The following is a 19948-nucleotide window of genomic DNA, read 5'->3' as shown; positions in this document are numbered from 1 at the left end:
TTTCTCATCCGACGTCACCATAATTAAAACCAGTGTCGGGCTTTTTTAAAGACCTTTACTCTGCACCCAGAGCTATTGAGCATGCAGATACAGTGCCTTCATCATGCTGACATGGGGTCTGAAGTACTTCAAAATGCCGAGTGCTTTTAAAGAAACATTTCTACCTTTTTTCAGTCCCGGCTGGGTTCGAACCCACAACCTCCCACTCTATTCAAGATTTCTGTATTTCAAAGTCAAGGGGATTATAAAATCACTTTGCCATGAGCATCAATTCATTATAATCGTGCTCGCTATAAGCGTGTTTTACTGTACTTATTAACACTACAGTCTACATTTAACCTGATGCAAACAAAATAAAAAAAGAGGAAAATTTTCAGAAGTACAATTTATTCCGATACATACACATGTGTAAAATCACTGTGCAAGTGCAATATCACAGAACATTCAAATGAACTGTCAATAATTTGATCATTCCATTAGTGTTTATGAATGTCTTGATTTTGTTGTTGTTGTTGTTTTTGTTGTTATTGTTGTTAGGATCCCTCTGCATCCAGTGTGGCCGTGGACACTGCTGTTTGTTGTCTACTAACTCTCTGCTCTGTTAAAAAAAAGAAAGAAAATATTACACATAGAAATGGTTAAGTCAATAATAGCTGAAAGCAAAGGGTTTTCAAACTGACTTTATATATTAAGAAATATTATGGAATGATAACTGGACAACTATTTAATTTGATGAAGGGGGAGGGCACAAAATTTTGAAGAAGAGATTAATTATTTTGTACCTCAGTGGAAAAAAAGACAATTGCCAAGCTCCAAATTAAATATTATTTGGGGGTGCGGTGAGGGGGTAGGGGTAGTACTTGCACCTGAAAGGACATATTATTTATTTTCTTACCAGTTAAGCAAAGAGGATTTATTTTTAATATTTTTTAGGACAGTATATTATTTCAAGACTGTACCAACCCCCTCCCCTTTTCTAAATCAAATTGTTGTCCTTACTGAATTCAATGGAAAATCTTTGTTTACTACAATACCGTAAATCTGGAAATTTTTACATTGATTTTATTTTGCGATTCTGGGTCAAAATGCTATCGATTTATTTTTGCGTTTAAAATTTTGCGAATGACCACTATACTTTGTTTACATTTTATTATTGTTGAATTATTTTTTAAGAAAAATATTTTTGCAAATGCAATGAACTCGCAAATTTGCTAAAAATTTATCTACAACAAAAATTTCCAGATTTACGGTAGTGAATGTGAAGTTGTATATTCACATGTATTGATCAAATATTTTTAATAATTTGGCGTATTCAGTTAAACTGTAAAAAAGAAACACATTTGGTATTAATACTAGTAAGCAAGCACACATTAATCAAGACATAAAATTTTACAAAAAATTTTGTTAATTTTATCATGACCATTTGATGACAAATTTCACATGATGCACACACTCAACTGTGTTTTTGCAAACCAATGTTTAGAATTATTGGACCTTTCATCAAATGATAGAAATACAAAAAAAAAAAAATTAATACTAGAGTTATACACACAATTAAATCATGCTTTTTGATTATGTCAATTGTCTGTTGGACTTTATATGAATTATTTTCAGTTTTAGGGACTAAAAAATAGCAAAGATTTCATGCAGTTTATTCTATCTTACCAAACTTTGTAAACATGTTGCTAAGCAACCTTTTTCGTTGCTTCAGTCCATCTAGAAAAGCAACCTGAGTATTCTGTATTTATTCCAAACTGACAGAAATATTATAAGCTGGACTATACAAATTGCTCATATATGTAACTTTACAAATGTACGAGACTGCAGTGTTGAATATGGGTTTACTTTTATAAGTAAGACTTAAACTGTTCATAAGAGTCTGCCTTAAACAGGTCGGAGAGAATACTCGAAATCGGGTATTATCCGTGAAATCGCGTATAATACTCGATATTAGGGTATCGTTGAATCCGCTAATTCGGGCTTTCCGTGCAACTTTCAATAAAAACTAAAGAATAAAGCAACGGCGCATTATGCCATTACTGTTACTTGTACATCAGTATCTTGTGGATTTATTTTTATTAAACCTAATTCATAAGGTTGTCAAATAAGTTTAAAATCACACAACAAACACTGCTGGGGTAACAAAGAGGACACACTGGCGTTATTATTTATCAATATAATTTCTAAAAACAAATATCTACACTTCGTTTGTCTTTATTTCCCATTAAAGTATTCCATATACTTAATTTTCTAATTTTGCACTATCATACATGTTAACCTATTGTGATGAAAAAGAGGGAGATTCAGACCTCAAAAGCGGTAGCATTGCGCGCGTGTTGTTTAACGCTTGGATTATCGATATCTTTCATGTAATATACATGTATATTATAAGCCTTAAATGAAATAAGGTACCTACACTAATTAATCTTAAATATCAACAGCAAAGAAGAAGACAGAAACACATTAAGTTTGACATAAATTGTACAAATTCAAATATTTTTCATGCTCATCATTTTGCTTGGATTGGCTGCTTTACTTAGCCTTTTGAAGAGTGATCTTTGCTGATATAGCCTAGAAGCAATAATTCTGAATGTTCATTCAGTTTTTAAACGAAACAAATGATGACATGGTTTAATCTTTCAGATCTAAAACAAGTTCCTATCTTTCGTTATATAAATCAGATTTCCCGCGATGATAAAACGAAAGTAGAGATGTGCCACATGGCTTGGTCAATCGAGTGATTTCTATTGACTTTAATGATAAAGTTGTGAGCTTCTGTGCTTTTAAAGACGATGTCAAATGTTTTCATCTAATTCTTAAAAGCTGTATCTCCTTTTTCATGGCAGGGATGTTGATTTATTTATCGTAACCAATGTAATCACTAGTAGTCTTATGTTGTTGTCGTTGTCAAATCCTTGCTTGAAATCTATGTACAAAAAAAGCGTTTGTATGATTCCGAGTCAAATCACGCGATATCTAGCGAGATTTCATGAGAGTGGCTTCAAAAATGGATTGGACCCAAGCGAACCAAAAATACTGTAGACGCAGCTTTTGTAGAAAAGCGGTAGATTTCTGAATTAAATCGGTAGGCGGGAGATGGAGTGAAAAAGCGGTAGACTCCCGCCTAAATCGGGAGAGTTAACATGTATGGCACTATTCAGAAAACGTGAAATTTTAAAGAAATTAAACGACTAGCGCCGTGTTATGTATTTTTACTGAAAAATGTATGGCGTCCCTTTCTCGTGAAATATAAATTACTCCTAACAGTTAGATAGTAAAGTATAAGGGAGTCATAATTGTATATCTCTGCAATAATAGAATACCAACGTTATTATAAAGAAGAAAATAAAATAAGATGAAATAAATACCCACGGGAAAACAGTTTGAAAATAGCTAATTGAAGCTGAGATCTTTTTTTTTTAATGTCAATTTAGCATGAAATTTTTATTTCAAAGACACCGTAAATTTTTTGGTTGCATTTTAATCGATACAAAATATACTATTTTACCTTTATTTTATGTATTTGTGTGAAAATTGAGAGCGAGAAGTCATATGAACAGGATTTTCGTGTTTTTTTTTTTTGTTTTTTTTTTGGGGGGGGGGTATAAATAAAAGGCAAATGTGTACATCTTTTCATGAAGTTAAAATACATTGAATTTCTCAATATAGATCGAGGTACAGTCATATTGAAATATGAATTACATAGTCAAGTTTTCACATTTTTTATAGTTTTTACGTTTATGAATTAACATGTAAAGACTGAAATAATGGAGTGTTCAATTGCCTTGGAAACTCTTGTCTTACTTTTTGGGAATAAAATTCCTCATCGGACATTAAAATTTCATAAAAATCGTAGCCACTTCCTTTCTTTATCATAGGCGTCGAACCGGGGGGGGGGGGGGGGGGGGGGGCTAGGAGAAGTTGTTTTTTCAATATATACTTAGTATAGACATTGAACCTTGTTACATAGGTTAAGCCCCCCCCCCCCCAACTTTCCACAACACCTCGCAGTATAGGCTAAAAATGGGTAAAGTTTTGGTGTTTGGAGAAAAATTTAGGTACTAAAGTTTGAACCTAACCCCCCCCCCCCCTCCCCCTTCCCTACGATTAAAAATATATGACCGAGTTTAACCGACCGTGACATTCAAAGAGAGGTCTATTAGACACATGTAGAACACAGTCGAGGTTGTTTTGTCAGATGTGGTCAACCCCCCCACCCCCCTTTTGAAGTCGCCAAGAAATGGTAAAATATTGATGACACACACTCAACAGTTATGTTCTCTCATAAACTGTATTCCTGAGACTATCACTGTCTCTGCTAAAATTTTGAAGACATATTCTGCAAATATGTTTGAATGGTAAATAAAAAAGAAGAGATTTTCAAAAAAAGAGAAAGAGGGTTCTTTTAGCCGAAATTTTAGACATTTTTATCATTACATTATTTATACATTCAAAAATAAATTTGATTTTATGCACAAGATGAATGTGAAAGTAATTAATGATGCATAATTAGATACGGTAGACAATCCCTTTTTATACATGGCATCATATCTGGTGTGTGAAATGTGTTTCCGTATAATTTGATTTATTTACAAATTGTTCATGTTTGTCGTGTTGATGTGGAATTATTATAAATTCCAAATACTTTACAATTCTGTTGTGTTGGGAATCAACATTAGGAAGATGCATATACTTTCAACATAAGGTAAAATATAAAGCAAATCGAACGCTTTTTTGTGTGCAGATCATGAAATGTACTGTATTTGTTGTCCCGAGCGCATTAATCTGACGCCCAAATTCTTACTTGTCTAGTGATACCTTTACAAAACATGTGTATCTATATATGTTAACTCGGCAACATGCGCCATCCCATTCTTTAAGTTTTATTAGGTGATTACACCTCCTATACCAGATTTCGCGGATATTCAACGATACCCTAATATCGAGTATTATACGCGATTTCACTAATACCCGATTTCGAAGTATTCTCTCCGACCTGTTAAAACACCTGAAATGCACTTTTTCCCTAAGCCATGGCCTTTGTTTAAGAAATGAGACTTTTAGTCTTTATCGATAAGGGTGTAGATAAATTAATATCAAAAAAGTCTAGAATAAGAACAAACTATAGTTATACAGATTAAATGTGAAAAATATTGTCTATTTGGCAAATGGGGGAGGGTGACTAGGACAAAAAACAGCACACCACACTGTACAGTGGAACAAATCAGAACAGGAGATATTCATCAAAACGGTTCACACTAAACACCCTGCTAGCCTGTTAGAGGACTAGACATTTCCTACCCTATATGTAGATAAAAGAATATTTATTCTTTCTTTTCCTTGTCATCTGCAATGTGTAACGAGTTCAGCTGACATTAAAATAAACCATAAATATAGGTAATTATCTTCCTCAAATACATATTTACCACAAGCAACAGCCTATACAGACTGTGTCATTTTATTTAAAGTAACAATATACACATGCCTTAATTATTCAGCATAATTGGGTAAACACCAGTGTACTCCATTGTAATAAGTAAAATTGTGTAATCAAGTGCTCTTACAAAAAGCAGTATCGTACAAAAAGCTGTATCGTCTCATATGAGTGAAAAATTCTTGAGAGGGACATTAAACAAAATAGAAACAAAAACAAAAAGACAATAATTTCTGAATGATTCCATTCTATTTCTGACATTTTACAATTTTTTGACCTCCTCTTTATGAAAATACCCAGGTAATAACTATTCAATTTGTTCAAACTCGAATCCCTTTTACCAGATGATTGTGTAAAAATTTTTGTCTGTTTCTGGAGAAATCAAATATAAACTGGTATGAAATTACATTACATTAGAGATGCACATAATGGACAGACCAACACATGCTGAAGTGACCTTAATCAGGAAAATCTACTTCAAATGAGCTATTCAAATATACTGTAGGAGCACAAATTTTCGTGGGGATAAAATTTCGTTGTTTTGTTATCCACAATTTGGCGTAGATTTGATTTCGCTTTTTGAATGTGCTTTCAATATATATACATAAAAATTTAGCGATGTGGGATTTAATTTCGTTGATAATTGTTAACAAGAATACACAGCCAAATATAATACGTTTACAGTATTTGAATATACATGAATTCTATGACAATAATTTTAAGGAGACTCCATATTAAAATAGCTAGCTTAACTTTACCTGGAGGAACTGTTTCTCCTGATGTCTCTTCCACATGAGGGCTGAAATAAAATGTCCAAGTTTAATTTAAGATTTTTCCACCTTTATATATAAATTCATTTAAATACTGGAGTGGAAGAATATCTGAAAGTTTGAATTACCATTATTTGACTTTTATTAAGGTACAGGTATGCAAAGAAACTCACAGCTTATTGAAGTATAAATAATTTGATTTCAAGTGAGGTAGGAATTACTTTATTTTTTTTTTTTTGAGCTACAGGTATAAGAAGTTCCTAAAACTCACGGTTTTTCTCCTTCCTCTTCGTTTTCCTCGTCCTCATTGTCGGCCCCTAGGGGAGACAATGTTTGAAGGTTAAACATGGCCAGGGGTTCACCAATAATCCCGATTCTGAAAGACAAAATAATCATCTGAGCACTTTGTCTTGAAAAAAGCAAAAATCAATCTAGTATTGAAAAAGCTTAAATGCATCTATACTAACTAGACAGTGATTCCTTATATATAACCAATCATGGCTTTGTTGTTCATAAGAAGATTTGAAAATTTTTTTCCTATATATTTCTATGTAAAAATTTGATTATCCATTGTGGCCCTGCCTTACCCCCGGGGGTCATGATTTGAACAAACTTGAATTTCCATTACCTGAGGATGCTTCCACATTAGTTTCATCTTTCCTAACACAGTGGTTCATGAGAAGAAGATTTAAAACATTCCACCAAATTTTTCACTATTTCTTAATTATTTCTCTTTGAAGAGGATGTGGCCCTTCATTTAAACAAACTTAATTAAATCCTGTTAATCTAAGGATGCTTTGTGGCAAGTTTTGTTGATATTGTGGCAAGTTTTGTTGAAATTGCCCCAGTGGTTCTGGAGAAGATGAAAATGTGAAAAGTGTACAGACAGACAGCTAGACAGACAGACGGACGCCGAACAAAATGTGATCAGAAAAATTCACTTGAGCTAAAAAAATATGATAAAAGCTTTGAGGGTTAGTGTTTTTATGAATTACATTTAGCAATGTTTTCTCTGTAGAAATTGAAGCTCTAATAGGTCTTATGATGACCTATGCTAGATATGGAAAAAGTTTTGAAAGGTCCTTTAAATTTCATTCATACTTGATGCTTTTTTTATTGAGGTAAATTTGATTTTCCTCCAAAACCTCCTCTTCTTCCTCCTCCTCTCCTCGACCGATCTTCTCCAGCTCACTGCAAAGTCAAACAACAATCAGCATAAGTACAATTACTGCAGCATTGAATCTTAGTATACCCCCTCCTTGAAAAGAGAGGGGGGGGATCATTTAGTGATCTCAATGATCACAGTACCTCTAATTTTTGCTGCATTGCAAGATATTCAATTAAAATGCTCCAATAGTCTCATTTTGGAGAGGGGTTATGGAGTTTGTATGTGTGTCAGTGTTTTTATCAAGATAATTTCAGCTTGAAAACAGGCTTCTAAACATCATCCATATTCAGACATAAAAAAATTGCCCTAAGGATTGTAAAGGTATCATGATGTTTCTATAATTCCTATTTCATGTCAGTATTGTAGGTTGAAAAAATGTTTTATTTTGCACTAATTCTCCAAAAAATCTAAGTGATTAGTATTAAAATATGTTCATATCTTATCTAAATTCCAAAAGTTAAAACTGTTTAATTATACCATTCTTTATTCCAGAAAAATTACCTTGGTGGTAAAGCATTTCTCATTTTAAACAGCCAATGGGCTTCTTCTTTCGGAGATGGCAAGACTGCTACAATAGCAGGGGATCTCTGGCTGCATGGAGAGAGAAAAAACAATTCATACATTTTTAAAACAGAACTTTTGTTAAAGATAACATGGAAAAGTATTACAGGTCTCAATGTTTCTTATTATTAGGGCACATTACTGTAGATTAATATGTGTTAAAGTTTGGAACGTACTTTAAAAGAATATAAAAATTATGGAAAGAATTAAACCTTTCAGCAATAAACAAATTCCAATTGCTATAAGTACTTACTGTATGATTGATTTGATGGCTGGCCGTTTTCTAAAACAGAAATAAAAAGGTCTGTAATTAACTTAACATTTGTCAAAATTTCTGTGAATAAATCATCTTTTTAATTTACTGGTTAAGAAAACTGTTTGCAGACATTACCTGGTAATAACAAATGTAACTATGACTGCAAGATGTATGTGTAACCAAGAGATTTATTATAACCCCTACCCCCCACCCCCCTGAAAAGCAGGAGGGTATATAGTAATCGTGATGTCTGTCTGTCCGTCTGTTATACTTTGGGGAACTCATCCGCAACTCTTCTCATACCGCTGAATGAAATTTGATGAGACTTTCACAGAATCTTTATTACATATTGCCATTATGAGATTTTACTTTTTGACTACACATTTTTTAGAATTATGTTATATTCACATTATATTTATATGGGAGGCTGGGGTATCATTAAGTGAGCTGATTGCTCACAGTACCTCTAGTTTTAAAGATAAATTTAGTATATATGCATTATTTAGTCTAGCTTCATAGAAATTTACAACTACTGTGTTATGTTTTCATCTGAAAACTACTTTTTCTGAAGATTTTGGCTGGATAAAAAAAAAAATAAATGTTTGATACAAGTTTATTACACTCATGTAAAAATTTACCATTTTGTACTTTCTTTATGACATGACCATGAATGACCCATATTTTTCCCATGTTCTTTACATCAAAACTACACATGATTATTTATCATTTGACCCCCTTTCAAATAATTACACATACACACTGACTTATAATACATTATATGTAATTAACTTAATAATGTATTATGTTGCAACAAGAAAAACTGTTGTTTATGGGTGTTCTTCATCAAAGTGTGAGTAGTACTAAGTAACCTTCACTTACGGATGAAGCCGCCTGTATTCAGCTGGCGTCAGTTTCTTCTCTTCTTTGTTTTCCTTGTCTTTTTTATCTTTCAGATCTTTCTCTGCAATCATAAAGATATAAACAGTATGACATTTAAGTTGCACTCTGTGTTTACTTTGATATAAAAATAATTAAGAATTGCAGTTGCTTGATTACAGGAAAACAAAAATATGGTGTTCTTAATATTAGCATAACATTTTTATTCAATTCATTTGTTCATCTCAAAAGTTGGAAAATGTTACCATCAGGAGCATTTTTGACTCTAATGGCAGGATTGAATGTATCAGATCTGAGCAATCTACAAAAGAAGATCCCATGAATTGATATTATTATTAATTAAATCAAAGGTGATTGTGTTGCAATTAGTACAAAGAAAATACTTTTTACAAAATCTGGGTTGTACACCTACCTTCCAACTTCTTTCCTGATATTTTCATATTCCTTCTTTTTAAATGCAATCCACACAAAGTATGCACAGAATGAATAAAGTGTCTGAAACATGAAAAAGTTTATTTTTTTTTTTACTTGTTTACAATTTATAAATCACTGAAGTATTCTCATCACTGAAAAAAAATCTCAAATAGCTGTCATTTTCTACATGATCATGGTACGAAAAAAGTCTTGTAATAATAAGTTGTGTGCATACTTGGTACATGTATATACATGTATTTGACAAATATGTAAATTCATCCAAATCATTGTAAACTATTAAGTTATAGATAATTCTTTTTTGAAGTAGTCTATATCATTTATGTTAGGTATATTGGAGATCAAGACAAAATGAGCACAAATCAAAAATAAATTGTCCAATTTTTCACTGTATACCAGTATAATACATTTAGTAATACAAACAGAGAATCTACACTAATTGATACTTCATTAACTTACCTCAAACATGCTCCTGTCTTTAAGGGTAGATGAGACTCTTGATCTTGAAAAAAGGAATAAAGAAACACATGTTCAATAAAAATACAGTCAACCCTTTTTATCTTTATCTTGGGACCAAGATTCTGCTTTGAAAGATATCAAAAAATATGAGATAATGATTGAGAGTAAAAAAAAAAAAAACACATAAAAAAAGTGATTGGAACTGCCAAATCAATCAACATTTTTCTGGTGCTCAAGACATAAGTGTTCAAAATAACAAAGTTTGAATGTACAATGTAAATGAATTGATCTATGTATGAATCAAAATAAAAGCCACGCAAGTGAGTTAAGGCTACGTATGGAGGTTTCTATGCAAAATAATTAATTTAGACCCATAATTGCCATATATACCGCAAAGAAAATGTTAAGACTTGTTTTCTAATTCATTCTTGGTACCCACGATATGCGATTGCCAGTACACATTATGACGTCATATTATGACGTAAAAACAAGTTTATAAGAAACATCAACAAAATCGCTTCGGCGCAAGGACATACCTTACTTTGTTTTACAGAAACAAGGTATAAAGAAAAGCAGAATTTTCCAAAGATTTTAGATATTGCTGCACAAATGTCGACACTGCAGTTGTTTACATTTTTCTAAGTTGAAACAGGGTAAAAATGTATAGTCCAGTGCAAGTTTAATAAAATATTTATCGATTGAAGAAGGGCATAGGATTTGTGCAGCAATTTTATTAATTGTAAGAATATTTTCCTTAATATTATACTTTATTTATTTTAGTTTAAATATGATATGCCCTTGCGCCGACGTTGTTTTGTTGATGAGTTTTATTACCTTGAATGGGAAAGAACTATGACGTCATGATATGACGTCATAATGTGCACTTGCATTAATATACTGTGGGTACTAACTATGTATAAGAAAATCAATTTGAACTTTCTCTGTACATAAAATACACAATTTATGCATTTTTATTAACTCATTTGCATAGAAATATCCATATTTAGCCTTAACTCACTTGCGCAAACTTCCAGTCACACCTTGTTATCTCATAATTGATAGATGTGCACTAACCTTTCATTACAATTTTTTGATTAAAAATCTCTCACTGTTTGAATTAAAATCCTACCCTCCACAGGCCATGTGATGAACTGTCTCCAGTCCCAGTCCTAACACCAGGAGACAGTAGGACTGACCCAACAGACGATGAGCTACCTTCAGCTTGGCACAAGCTACCTCATAAGCTTCTTTTTCTGACTTACTGGGTTCTCTAAAATCAAAGTTTATAGAATTATAATCCCTTATCTTATAATCTCAGACTGAAAATACAGATTTTAAAGATATACTCTCTGACTTAAGATTTTACTCACATGTATGTTGTTGTGTTTATTTTGTGTTCCTGGTGAAGTTTATCAAAGAAACAATGAAAATAGCTCAATAGGTGTAGTAGGAAATTATCAAATTGGTCTGTGCTGAAAAACAAAAAGAAGAAAATTAATGCAAGTATACATTGTACATTGAAAAAATTCTTAGTACCTGTTATTCAGAAATGTAGTTGTAATACAATATTTTCAAAAGAGATTTTTTATCCTTGCATGTATTATTGCTCTTGCAATTTTCACACTAAAAAGTTTTTGTGAAGGAAAAATTTTTGAAGCAATCATTGAAACTTCTACATGTATATGGTGCATTAATTTTGTTTGAGTACATCTTTTGCCATCTCCAATAACACCTAGGAATTAATTTGCAATGCAACCTAAACTCACTGAAATATTCCTTCAAATGTGTCAGACAGATTCTCTCCGTCTGATATCAGACTGTAAGCAACTCCTTTGACGTCATCCAGCGTGACTGTGGAGTGTTCTGTTGTTTGTTTTATAGGAGGATGTGGAGATTTTGTGGTGTTTCTGCGGGTTTGTCCTCTATTGTATCCACCCCGCGCCACACTGGAGGCTACCCTGAATTATACAATATAAACTGTTTAAATCTCTTGTTAAAGTCTTATATTGTTAAAAAGTTGTCCATGTTATCATTTTGAAAGAAAAAAAATCCTTTAATGATTTCTTCAAGTTTTGTCATGGGGGTTGACATTCATGCCTTCAGATAAAACATGAGCGGCGAGCCTATTTTGGAATCGGACACAGCACAAAACTGTCAGTGAAATGAAAACACTGTACTAAATTTAACTGGTAAAAAAATGACACAGAGAAAAACACTCTATGGAGACTAAAGCACAGACTTTTAGCATTTACAACATCATAAACCAAAATGATTTCATGATTTTTTTTCATTTAAAACATTTCACAAATTTTCAAGTATAATTTAATGTAGATTTAAATACATTTACTTTGCAGTTTATAATTCTGAAATTTAAATAAAATTATCAATTTTATTGCAAGTAAAATAGTGTTTGGCAGCACATGTGGGTATCAATTATCTCTTATCTAATTCTCAAATTAGTAAAGGCAATAAAATGGAAATAAAACTAGAAATCACTTTTTTCATTCATATATGAAATTATAACATTTTGAAAATAAAAAAAAATTGTCTGATATTGAAATTTTGAAATACAATAATAACAAATGGGTATAATTGGATGAAGTTCGAAGAGCAATAAAATTGCATCCAAAAAATACAAACCTATCTTTAAGCTTGTTTCCCTCCCTTGTTCTTTTCTTCCTGTCCCTCTCTGCCATTGGATTTGCACTGGGAAAATAATGACAATTTCACAGTAAAGTAGAAAATTCAAGTACAGGTATATTTAAAAACATTGCAAAAAATCTCTTTTAAAAAATGTATTTGTTGGATATGCTGAGAGCAACTTGTCTGTCAGTAAAACAGTAACTCAAAACTTTTAATGAATTTTAATTATACTTTCAGATCAATAGAATCTACACAAGTTTTTGTGTTTAAATCAAAGAAAGGTTGTGATGTTGGGACCACCTGCAGACTGTGGCCAAGTTAAGTTAATCTGTTCTCTTCAGAAGTTGAATTGCTCAAATAACTTCTTCATTGAAAATATATGCATCAATTTAGGAATTTTAATGTTCATTACATTCAGTGTGAGTACCCAGTGAAATATAGTTTCTTCAAATCTCATACTGTAACATAACTTGGTCATTAAAAATTCATGACTTAATTTATTTTGATAATAATGATTTTCATCTTTTTATTTTCATTGCGTCTAGTGACACTGTTTACCACAATGGACGCTAGTATATCATTTCATGACATGCTAATTTCGAACACTCTTGGGCACTATTGGAGGCTGGAAGAAATTATATAATCCAAAATTATTAGCCTAGCTATCCACTGTAAAAAATATAAATAATGCACAAAGTTTTACCTGACAAAATCTAATGATTTTGTTTCTTCTTTCCATATCCATTTTCCAGGAACAACCGGAAGCAGTCCCTGAAACAAAGGTAAAAAAAAATACATCTAATCCAAAATAAGTAATAGACCAATATGTTAAAATCAAAATGAAAAAAAAAAATATAATTTATAAAATATGATTTTGTTTTATATTATGATGAAGGGGCAAGTTTATAAGGATGACGATCATTTTAAAATTGTTATTGTAGTTAACAACAATGTTTTACCGATACATGTTCATTAACTCCAACAGTTTTCGACATTTTTGACTGTATAATTTTCAACTCAACCACTTTGCCTCCATATTGTACACATAGCAACAATGTTGATAAAAAAATTAAAAATATCAATCCCGATGTTTATTCCATTTTATTACAGTCGGGTTAGGTTCACGCCAGAGTTGGCGGTAAATGTAGTCTGATGATGCTGTTGACCGGGCAGAAGTGAATTAATTTTGGATTGAATAGTATGAATATCCTTTTGAATTCTCATTTAAATTAGTTTTTGACTAATGAGGTCGTCAGACTTTAAATATTTGCAAAATTAAATGAGAGAATTGGGAGTCGGCATTCAGTAGTATCGTGTAAGGCCTAGTTTTATCGAGTGCTTAAAAAAGTCGGTCACATGAATAGTAGTCTGATGAAAATGTGTTAGAGTATGTTTTATTTGCTGTTGAGAGAAAGGACAAGGTAATTATAAGCAGAAGTGAATTAATTTTGGATTAAAAAAAATTTTAAAAAATCTTAATATTTACCTAGTATGAATAAAATGTTGCTTTTCATTTTTTTATTCTCAGTTAAATTAGTTTTTGACTAATGTGCAACAAGGTCTTCATAATTGTCAAAATCTTTAATTTCTCAACTTTATGACTTTTATAATATTTCTTTAAAGACGAAATTAAATGGGAGAGCTTGCATCAATGCATGACAACTTTCACACTACAGGGCCTGTTGGGTGTATTCAGTTGTGTGTTTGTAATTCCTGTTAGGCCTCTAGTTTTATATCAGTCAGACATGCTTAAAAAATCGCCAGTCACATGAATAGAACCATATTATGCAGCAGACAAAAATCAATGTATAATGAAAATATATGGATAAAAATTATGTTTAGTTTCCAAGAAAATTGTGTTAGCGCATGTTTTATTTGCTCTCTCTCGTTGTCGTCGTTGTTGTCGTATACTTCTTCTCAAGTCTGCTACAAAGTATCCTTGGGTAAGCACATCAAAAAGGACAAGGTAATTATAACCAACCGAATAAAATCTTTTTTATTCAAAATAAAATAAATAATATGTTAAATTTTTTATTCAAATGAAATGAAATTGATTATTCAAAATTAAATTAATTCATTGAAATTAATTAAGAGTTACATATTTTTATATTTTTGATTTGGTAATGTATTGATACTGCATTCAAAAGTAGATCACTCAATCAGAAAGTTAAAAAAATTCGTAATAAAAATCGTAATATTTACCTAGCTTCCTTTCATATACATGTATGATAAAATGAACAACTTGATCCAGGGACTTTTGTTGCATTTTTATAATTTACATGCCATAAGTTCCTTACAACTTTGTAGGAGTTGTAGGATTTGTTTAAAAAAAAAGAAGATATTTATATTGTGCAACAAATGGAGCTGAACTTCATAATTGTCAAAATCTTTATTTTCTCAACTTTATGTTACAGAACGAATTTTAATTTAAAACATAATCATTGGAGCAACAGTAAAATGCAAGTCAGTACTTTTTTAGTTTGCATCAATGCATGACAACTTTCACATTACAGGGCCTGTTGGGTGTATGCTGAAAGAATTTGGTGCCGATGCTTATGTTTGTGTTTGTAATTCAACCTACTGTGACACTGTAGAAAACACGGAACCTCAAAAATCTAGCAAGGGAGGTTACTCTTTATATCAGTCAGACATCACAGGGAACCGTCTAACTCATAGTTATGGCACCGCCAGCAAACAGAAACAAGGAATAGGTAATTGATTGATATGCAGAAGTTAACAAATTGAAAAAAAATCAATGTATAATGTTTTTGTGGTATTATTCAAGATATATGTGATAAAAATTATGTTTAAACTTTGGATTTCCAAGAACTCAAGGCAGTTTTGAAAAATTTGATTTAACTTTAATGATGAACCAATTTTACCCATTTTGGTCCACAATATAATTACATCCCCACAATCCTTTGAATCCTAATTTTTTTCATACAGAAATCTTAGTGAACAAGAATACCACCTTCCAGTCCATTATTGGGTTTGGTGGAGCTTTCACAGATGCTGCTGGTATTAACATCCAGTCTCTGTCGGCTAATACACAGAGGAATCTACTGGCATCTTACTACTCCACAGATGGTGAGCTCAAAAGAAATGATACTTGATTTTCTTTATTTAATGACATTTGGGGATACTTCACACTTTATTCAAGTTAATTCTGGAGAAATATGGGTGCATGACACCATTTCACACAGCATTAGTATGTTGTCATTAAGGCAATATATTTCAGAAAACACAAAAGCAGCAGTATTAAATTATATTTTTCTGACATTTTAAGCTATTTTATTTTCACACTTTTGGACTCTTACATCAGCGGGGACATTGGTGTCACCTTAACTAATCTAGTTCTTGTCTTCATCCAGGTATTGAGTATACTCTTGGGAGAATTCCTATGGCCAGCTGTGATTTCTCAACACACCCTTATTCCTATGATGACACAGATGGAGATTTTAACCTGACCAAATTTTCCTTAGCTCAAGAGGACCTCAAATATAAGGTACAGCTCTGCACATCTACCAGTAGGGCTCAAAAGTCCTTTTTACGAATGACGAGACCATCAGACTTTGGCATGTCCAATGTACTTTGGAGTTTTACATATAAAAAAGTACATGCTCCATTAATATTGTGATACATAATCATGATTATGCTGATATTTAGAACACCATCATCAGCGTACATTTTGTCTGGAATAAGCTCTTCATTTATCTTTAAAGTACCATATCCATCTACTTTTAAAATTGTGACAGATACCAATCATACAAGCAGTGATGAAGACTTTCAAGAGAAATCTAACCTTATTTGGGAGTCCTTGGAGTGCTCCAGCGTGGATGAAGACCAACAAAAACATGACTGGAAAGGGTACCCTGATCGGAGAGCCAGGGGGACCATACTTCAAGTCCTGGGCACTGTATTTTGTGAAGTATAATTACACTTTCTTGTTTTACATGTGTTATAATAATCAGGGTCTTTCACTCCTAAGAGAGCCAGACTTTGTACTTTTCTGTATTACCAGTATGACAAAATATTTTAGAACAGTGTGCTAATATATAAATAAATGTTATCTTTTACCACTCTAAGGGTTCCAAACTTAAGCTTACTTTAAGTATTCCAAAAACATGCTCATGTAAAACAAATCAAATGATAAGGAATTGCTTTTAATGAAAACTTTTTTAAAAATAAATTTGTGGAAAATCTAAAAGAATCCTAATATGGAAAAATACTATATGTGCAATGGACATTTTTCTTGAAAATCACTTGACAACATGTACATTGAAATAATTGACAGGTAGTAAGGGAGAAATTTTAATTGTAATTATTTTCAGGTTTCTACAGGCCTATGCAGATAATGGAATTCCTATTTGGGGTCTGACAGGACAGAATGAGCCTACTGATGGAATGATTACAAACTTCCCTTTCCAAGCGATGGGCTGGACACCAGAAATGCAGAGAGACTTTATCGTTAAAGATCTAGGACCGGCTTTACAGCAGAACTCTCTAAGTGATGTGAAGCTGATGATCTTAGATGACTCGCGACTTCAGCTACCCTACTGGGCAGAACAGGTATCTTATCTTTTTGGGAAAAAATTACTGTTTACATTGCAATTAATCCTCATAATATCTGCATTTCTGATCTATTTAATGTATCCACACTAGGTTTTTAGTAGCGAAGAGGCTAGAAAGTATGTGTCAGGGATAGCAGTCCATTGGTACGAAGATTTTGTGGCCCCCACTGTGGCCCTGTCAAGCACCCACAAAGAGTTTCCAGATAAATTCATACTAGCCACAGAGGCCTGTGCTGGATCCATGCCATGGGATCCCTCCAAAGTAGCCCTAGGGAGCTGGAAAAGAGGGGAGGATTATGCTCATGATATAATTCAGGTACTGGCCATAAAAATAGTTCAATTAACACTCCCTTAAAATTCTTGTGACCAAACAATCTCAAAACATTACACGTAATTTTCATATCATGAGATCTTTGGCTTAAAGGCCGAGGTTTTCAACCAGTTGGTTTTCCCATGGTAAGTTTGGTGTGGGAGGAGCTTAATCAAAGCTTTATCATGTTGGCATTTGTGGTAAACATCAAAAGCCTGAATGTATATTCCATGGCCGTTATGGTTTCTTAATTAATTTCAGATGATTGACAGGGGTTCACAGACCAGGTTAACGTGAAGAAGGTGCTTATTTCCTCTCTCTTTAAACTTGTTATTTTTCCTTCTTTTTATTAAATAATGTATTTTTGTATTTATACATTTACATATACTGAATATTTTTTCCTTTATTTCTTACTAAGACCATTTCCATTAATCAGTGTATAAACAACACTACGCAATCCACATGCATAGATTTCTTTGAACAATGGTTGTTCCATCAGTTATGCATACAATGATATATTTTTATATATTACAATATTTAACATATTTCATTTATGTTTTTTTCATACAGATGTAAATGTAAACAATAAAATATCTTTTGTTGTTTGTTAGTATGGGAAATAACATCACAGTTATTGCAGAAAAAATTAAGTATGTGTCCTGCAACATCTGCAACATTATAATTTCAGTACTTTAACAACCAATGAAAGCATTTTATTATTTAAGTATATCAATATATATGTACTATAGAGTCTTGGAATCAAGTATAATCAAGTATATTAAAGAGGGTGACCTTGCCCTATTTTTCTGTTGCCATGGAATGTGATCGACAGTATTTTGTGTGTTTGTTCTCATTGTAACATATAATTGCATATTATTACATGCATACTTTAATTATGCAATTTATTTTATTACTGTTACACATATAGCAAAGTCTTTATGTATATTTGTATATTTATTACCAGGGCTAGGGAGCCCCTAGCTGGCACCATTTGTGAGGCTTATTATAAGGAATGGACATCTGCAAATGTCATTGCCCCCATGTCTTTTTGATGTACTTGTTTCTATCAATAAGAATTTTTAAAAAGAAAAAGTTTTTTTTTTTGCAGCATCTGTATTTTTAGGACCAACATGCACATTTTCCTCCCAAATGTTGCCACTTGATATTTGTTTTGTAGGATCTGAATAACTTTGTCTGTGGATGGACAGATTGGAATATAGCCTTAGACATGGAGGGAGGACCGAACTGGGTGAAAAACTTTGTGGACAGTCCCATTATAGTCAATGCAAAGACGGATGAATTCTATAAACAGCCAATGTTCTATGTAATGGGACATTTTCATATTTTTGCTCTTAAAATTAAGGACAGTGTAGTCTAATTGCTAAGTTCAGGTGACTCAATAGCTCAAATATACATCTCTTAAAGTTAATTTTGATCTGCTGAGGAAAGTCCCTGGTCCTGATTTTTTTCCCCCATGTTTTTTTATGTCTTGTTTCTATCAATAAGAATTTTTATTGAAGTCAAAATACAGTTTGCATGCTGAAGCATGACAGTTGGAAGTTATTGGGTTGGATAAACAAATTTTGTACTTTTTAATAATTAACAATTTTGTAAAATGAATTCTTTTTCTTTTCTTTGCCATGAACAGTAAGTTTATCCTTCCTGGATCAATGAGAATTGAACTAGTACCAAGTCAGTCGCTCCAGAAAGATATCCAGATTGTAGGCTTCCTGCGGCCAGACAAAGCCATTGTATGCGTTTTATTGAACAAGTGAGTCTATTTTAACTTTAATCTATACATGTATAAAGTTAAAAACATCTTTTATCTTGCTTAATAAATCTATTTATTGTGTGTGAAAGCATTTCAATCTTTTATTTTTCTCAATTTGATTATAAGTTTTAAAAGTTGAACTCATAATATTTTCACCATAATTTTTCACAATTGTGAGAAGTAGGACAGCTAGTGCATGCATGGACATAAATTTATTATTTTTTAAAAAAAAATCTTTATGTAGTGTGTTTAGGCCAGTGGACATAAATTCACTGCATTGAAACAGATTCATCAGATTGATTTTTAAGATGAATTTGATTTGTATTTTCATATCCTTTCAGGTCTGGTAGAAATGTCACCTTAGCACTTCGAGATCCCTCCATAGGATACATTAACGTCAACCTCAAACCTCACTCCATACAGACTTTACTGTGGTGGCCATCTTAACTACTTATAAAGTAGTCATAAGTTTATCTGTTAAAAGCTATCTGTGATATTTTGAAATGTGCAATAAGATTATTTTGAGTGGTGTTTATGAATGATTTGTTTTTTTATCAACATTGACATACATGTTAACCTATTGTGATGAAAAATAGGGAGATTCAGACCTCAAAAGCGGAAGCATTGTGCGCGTGTTGTTTAACACTTGAATTATTGATATCTTTCATGTAATATA

The 19948-nt window shown here is 32.2% G+C and overlaps 2 protein-coding genes across 3 annotated transcripts; one reads left to right on the top strand and one right to left on the bottom strand.

Moving 5' to 3' along the window:
- Positions 1-304: 304 nt before the first annotated feature.
- On the bottom strand, positions 305-13674 carry LOC134250666 (protein phosphatase 1 regulatory subunit 36-like). Of its 2 annotated transcripts, XM_062733023.1 has the most exons (17): positions 13580-13674; positions 13324-13391; positions 12618-12683; positions 11744-11935; positions 11348-11449; positions 11107-11247; positions 9978-10020; positions 9499-9581; positions 9332-9387; positions 9069-9150; positions 8187-8216; positions 7874-7963; positions 7306-7395; positions 6476-6580; positions 6193-6233; positions 5302-5347; positions 305-598 (listed from the first exon to the last, which is right to left on the bottom strand). In XM_062733023.1, the coding sequence occupies exons 1-16, from the start codon at positions 13613-13615 to the stop codon at positions 5325-5327; spliced, it is 1248 nt and encodes a 415-aa protein (XP_062589007.1). In that variant the 5' UTR covers positions 13616-13674; the 3' UTR covers positions 305-598; positions 5302-5324. The 2 variants fall into 2 exon arrangements, with proteins under 2 accessions (XP_062589007.1, XP_062589006.1); XM_062733022.1 differs by lacking the exon at positions 5302-5347 and having other exon boundaries at positions 308-598.
- Positions 13675-14572: 898 nt separating this feature from the next.
- Positions 14573-19834, top strand: LOC134250668 (lysosomal acid glucosylceramidase-like). The gene is made up of 10 exons (XM_062733025.1): positions 14573-14586; positions 15134-15331; positions 15567-15707; positions 15992-16125; positions 16376-16548; positions 16952-17189; positions 17283-17507; positions 18679-18840; positions 19148-19272; positions 19614-19834. Exons 2-10 carry the CDS (start codon positions 15148-15150, stop codon positions 19717-19719), a joined length of 1488 nt encoding a protein of 495 aa, XP_062589009.1. The 5' UTR covers positions 14573-14586; positions 15134-15147; the 3' UTR covers positions 19720-19834.
- Positions 19835-19948: the final 114 nt, after the last annotated feature.

This window comes from Saccostrea cucullata, unplaced genomic scaffold (genome assembly GCF_032062105.1).
Source record: "Saccostrea cucullata isolate Sc308-1 unplaced genomic scaffold, CSIRO_AGI_Scuc_v1 ctg10, whole genome shotgun sequence".
In the NCBI taxonomy this organism is placed as follows: domain Eukaryota; kingdom Metazoa; phylum Mollusca; class Bivalvia; order Ostreida; family Ostreidae; genus Saccostrea; species Saccostrea cuccullata.
Note: the sequence above shows the minus strand (reverse complement) of the source record. Positions and strands in the feature narration are given on the sequence as shown.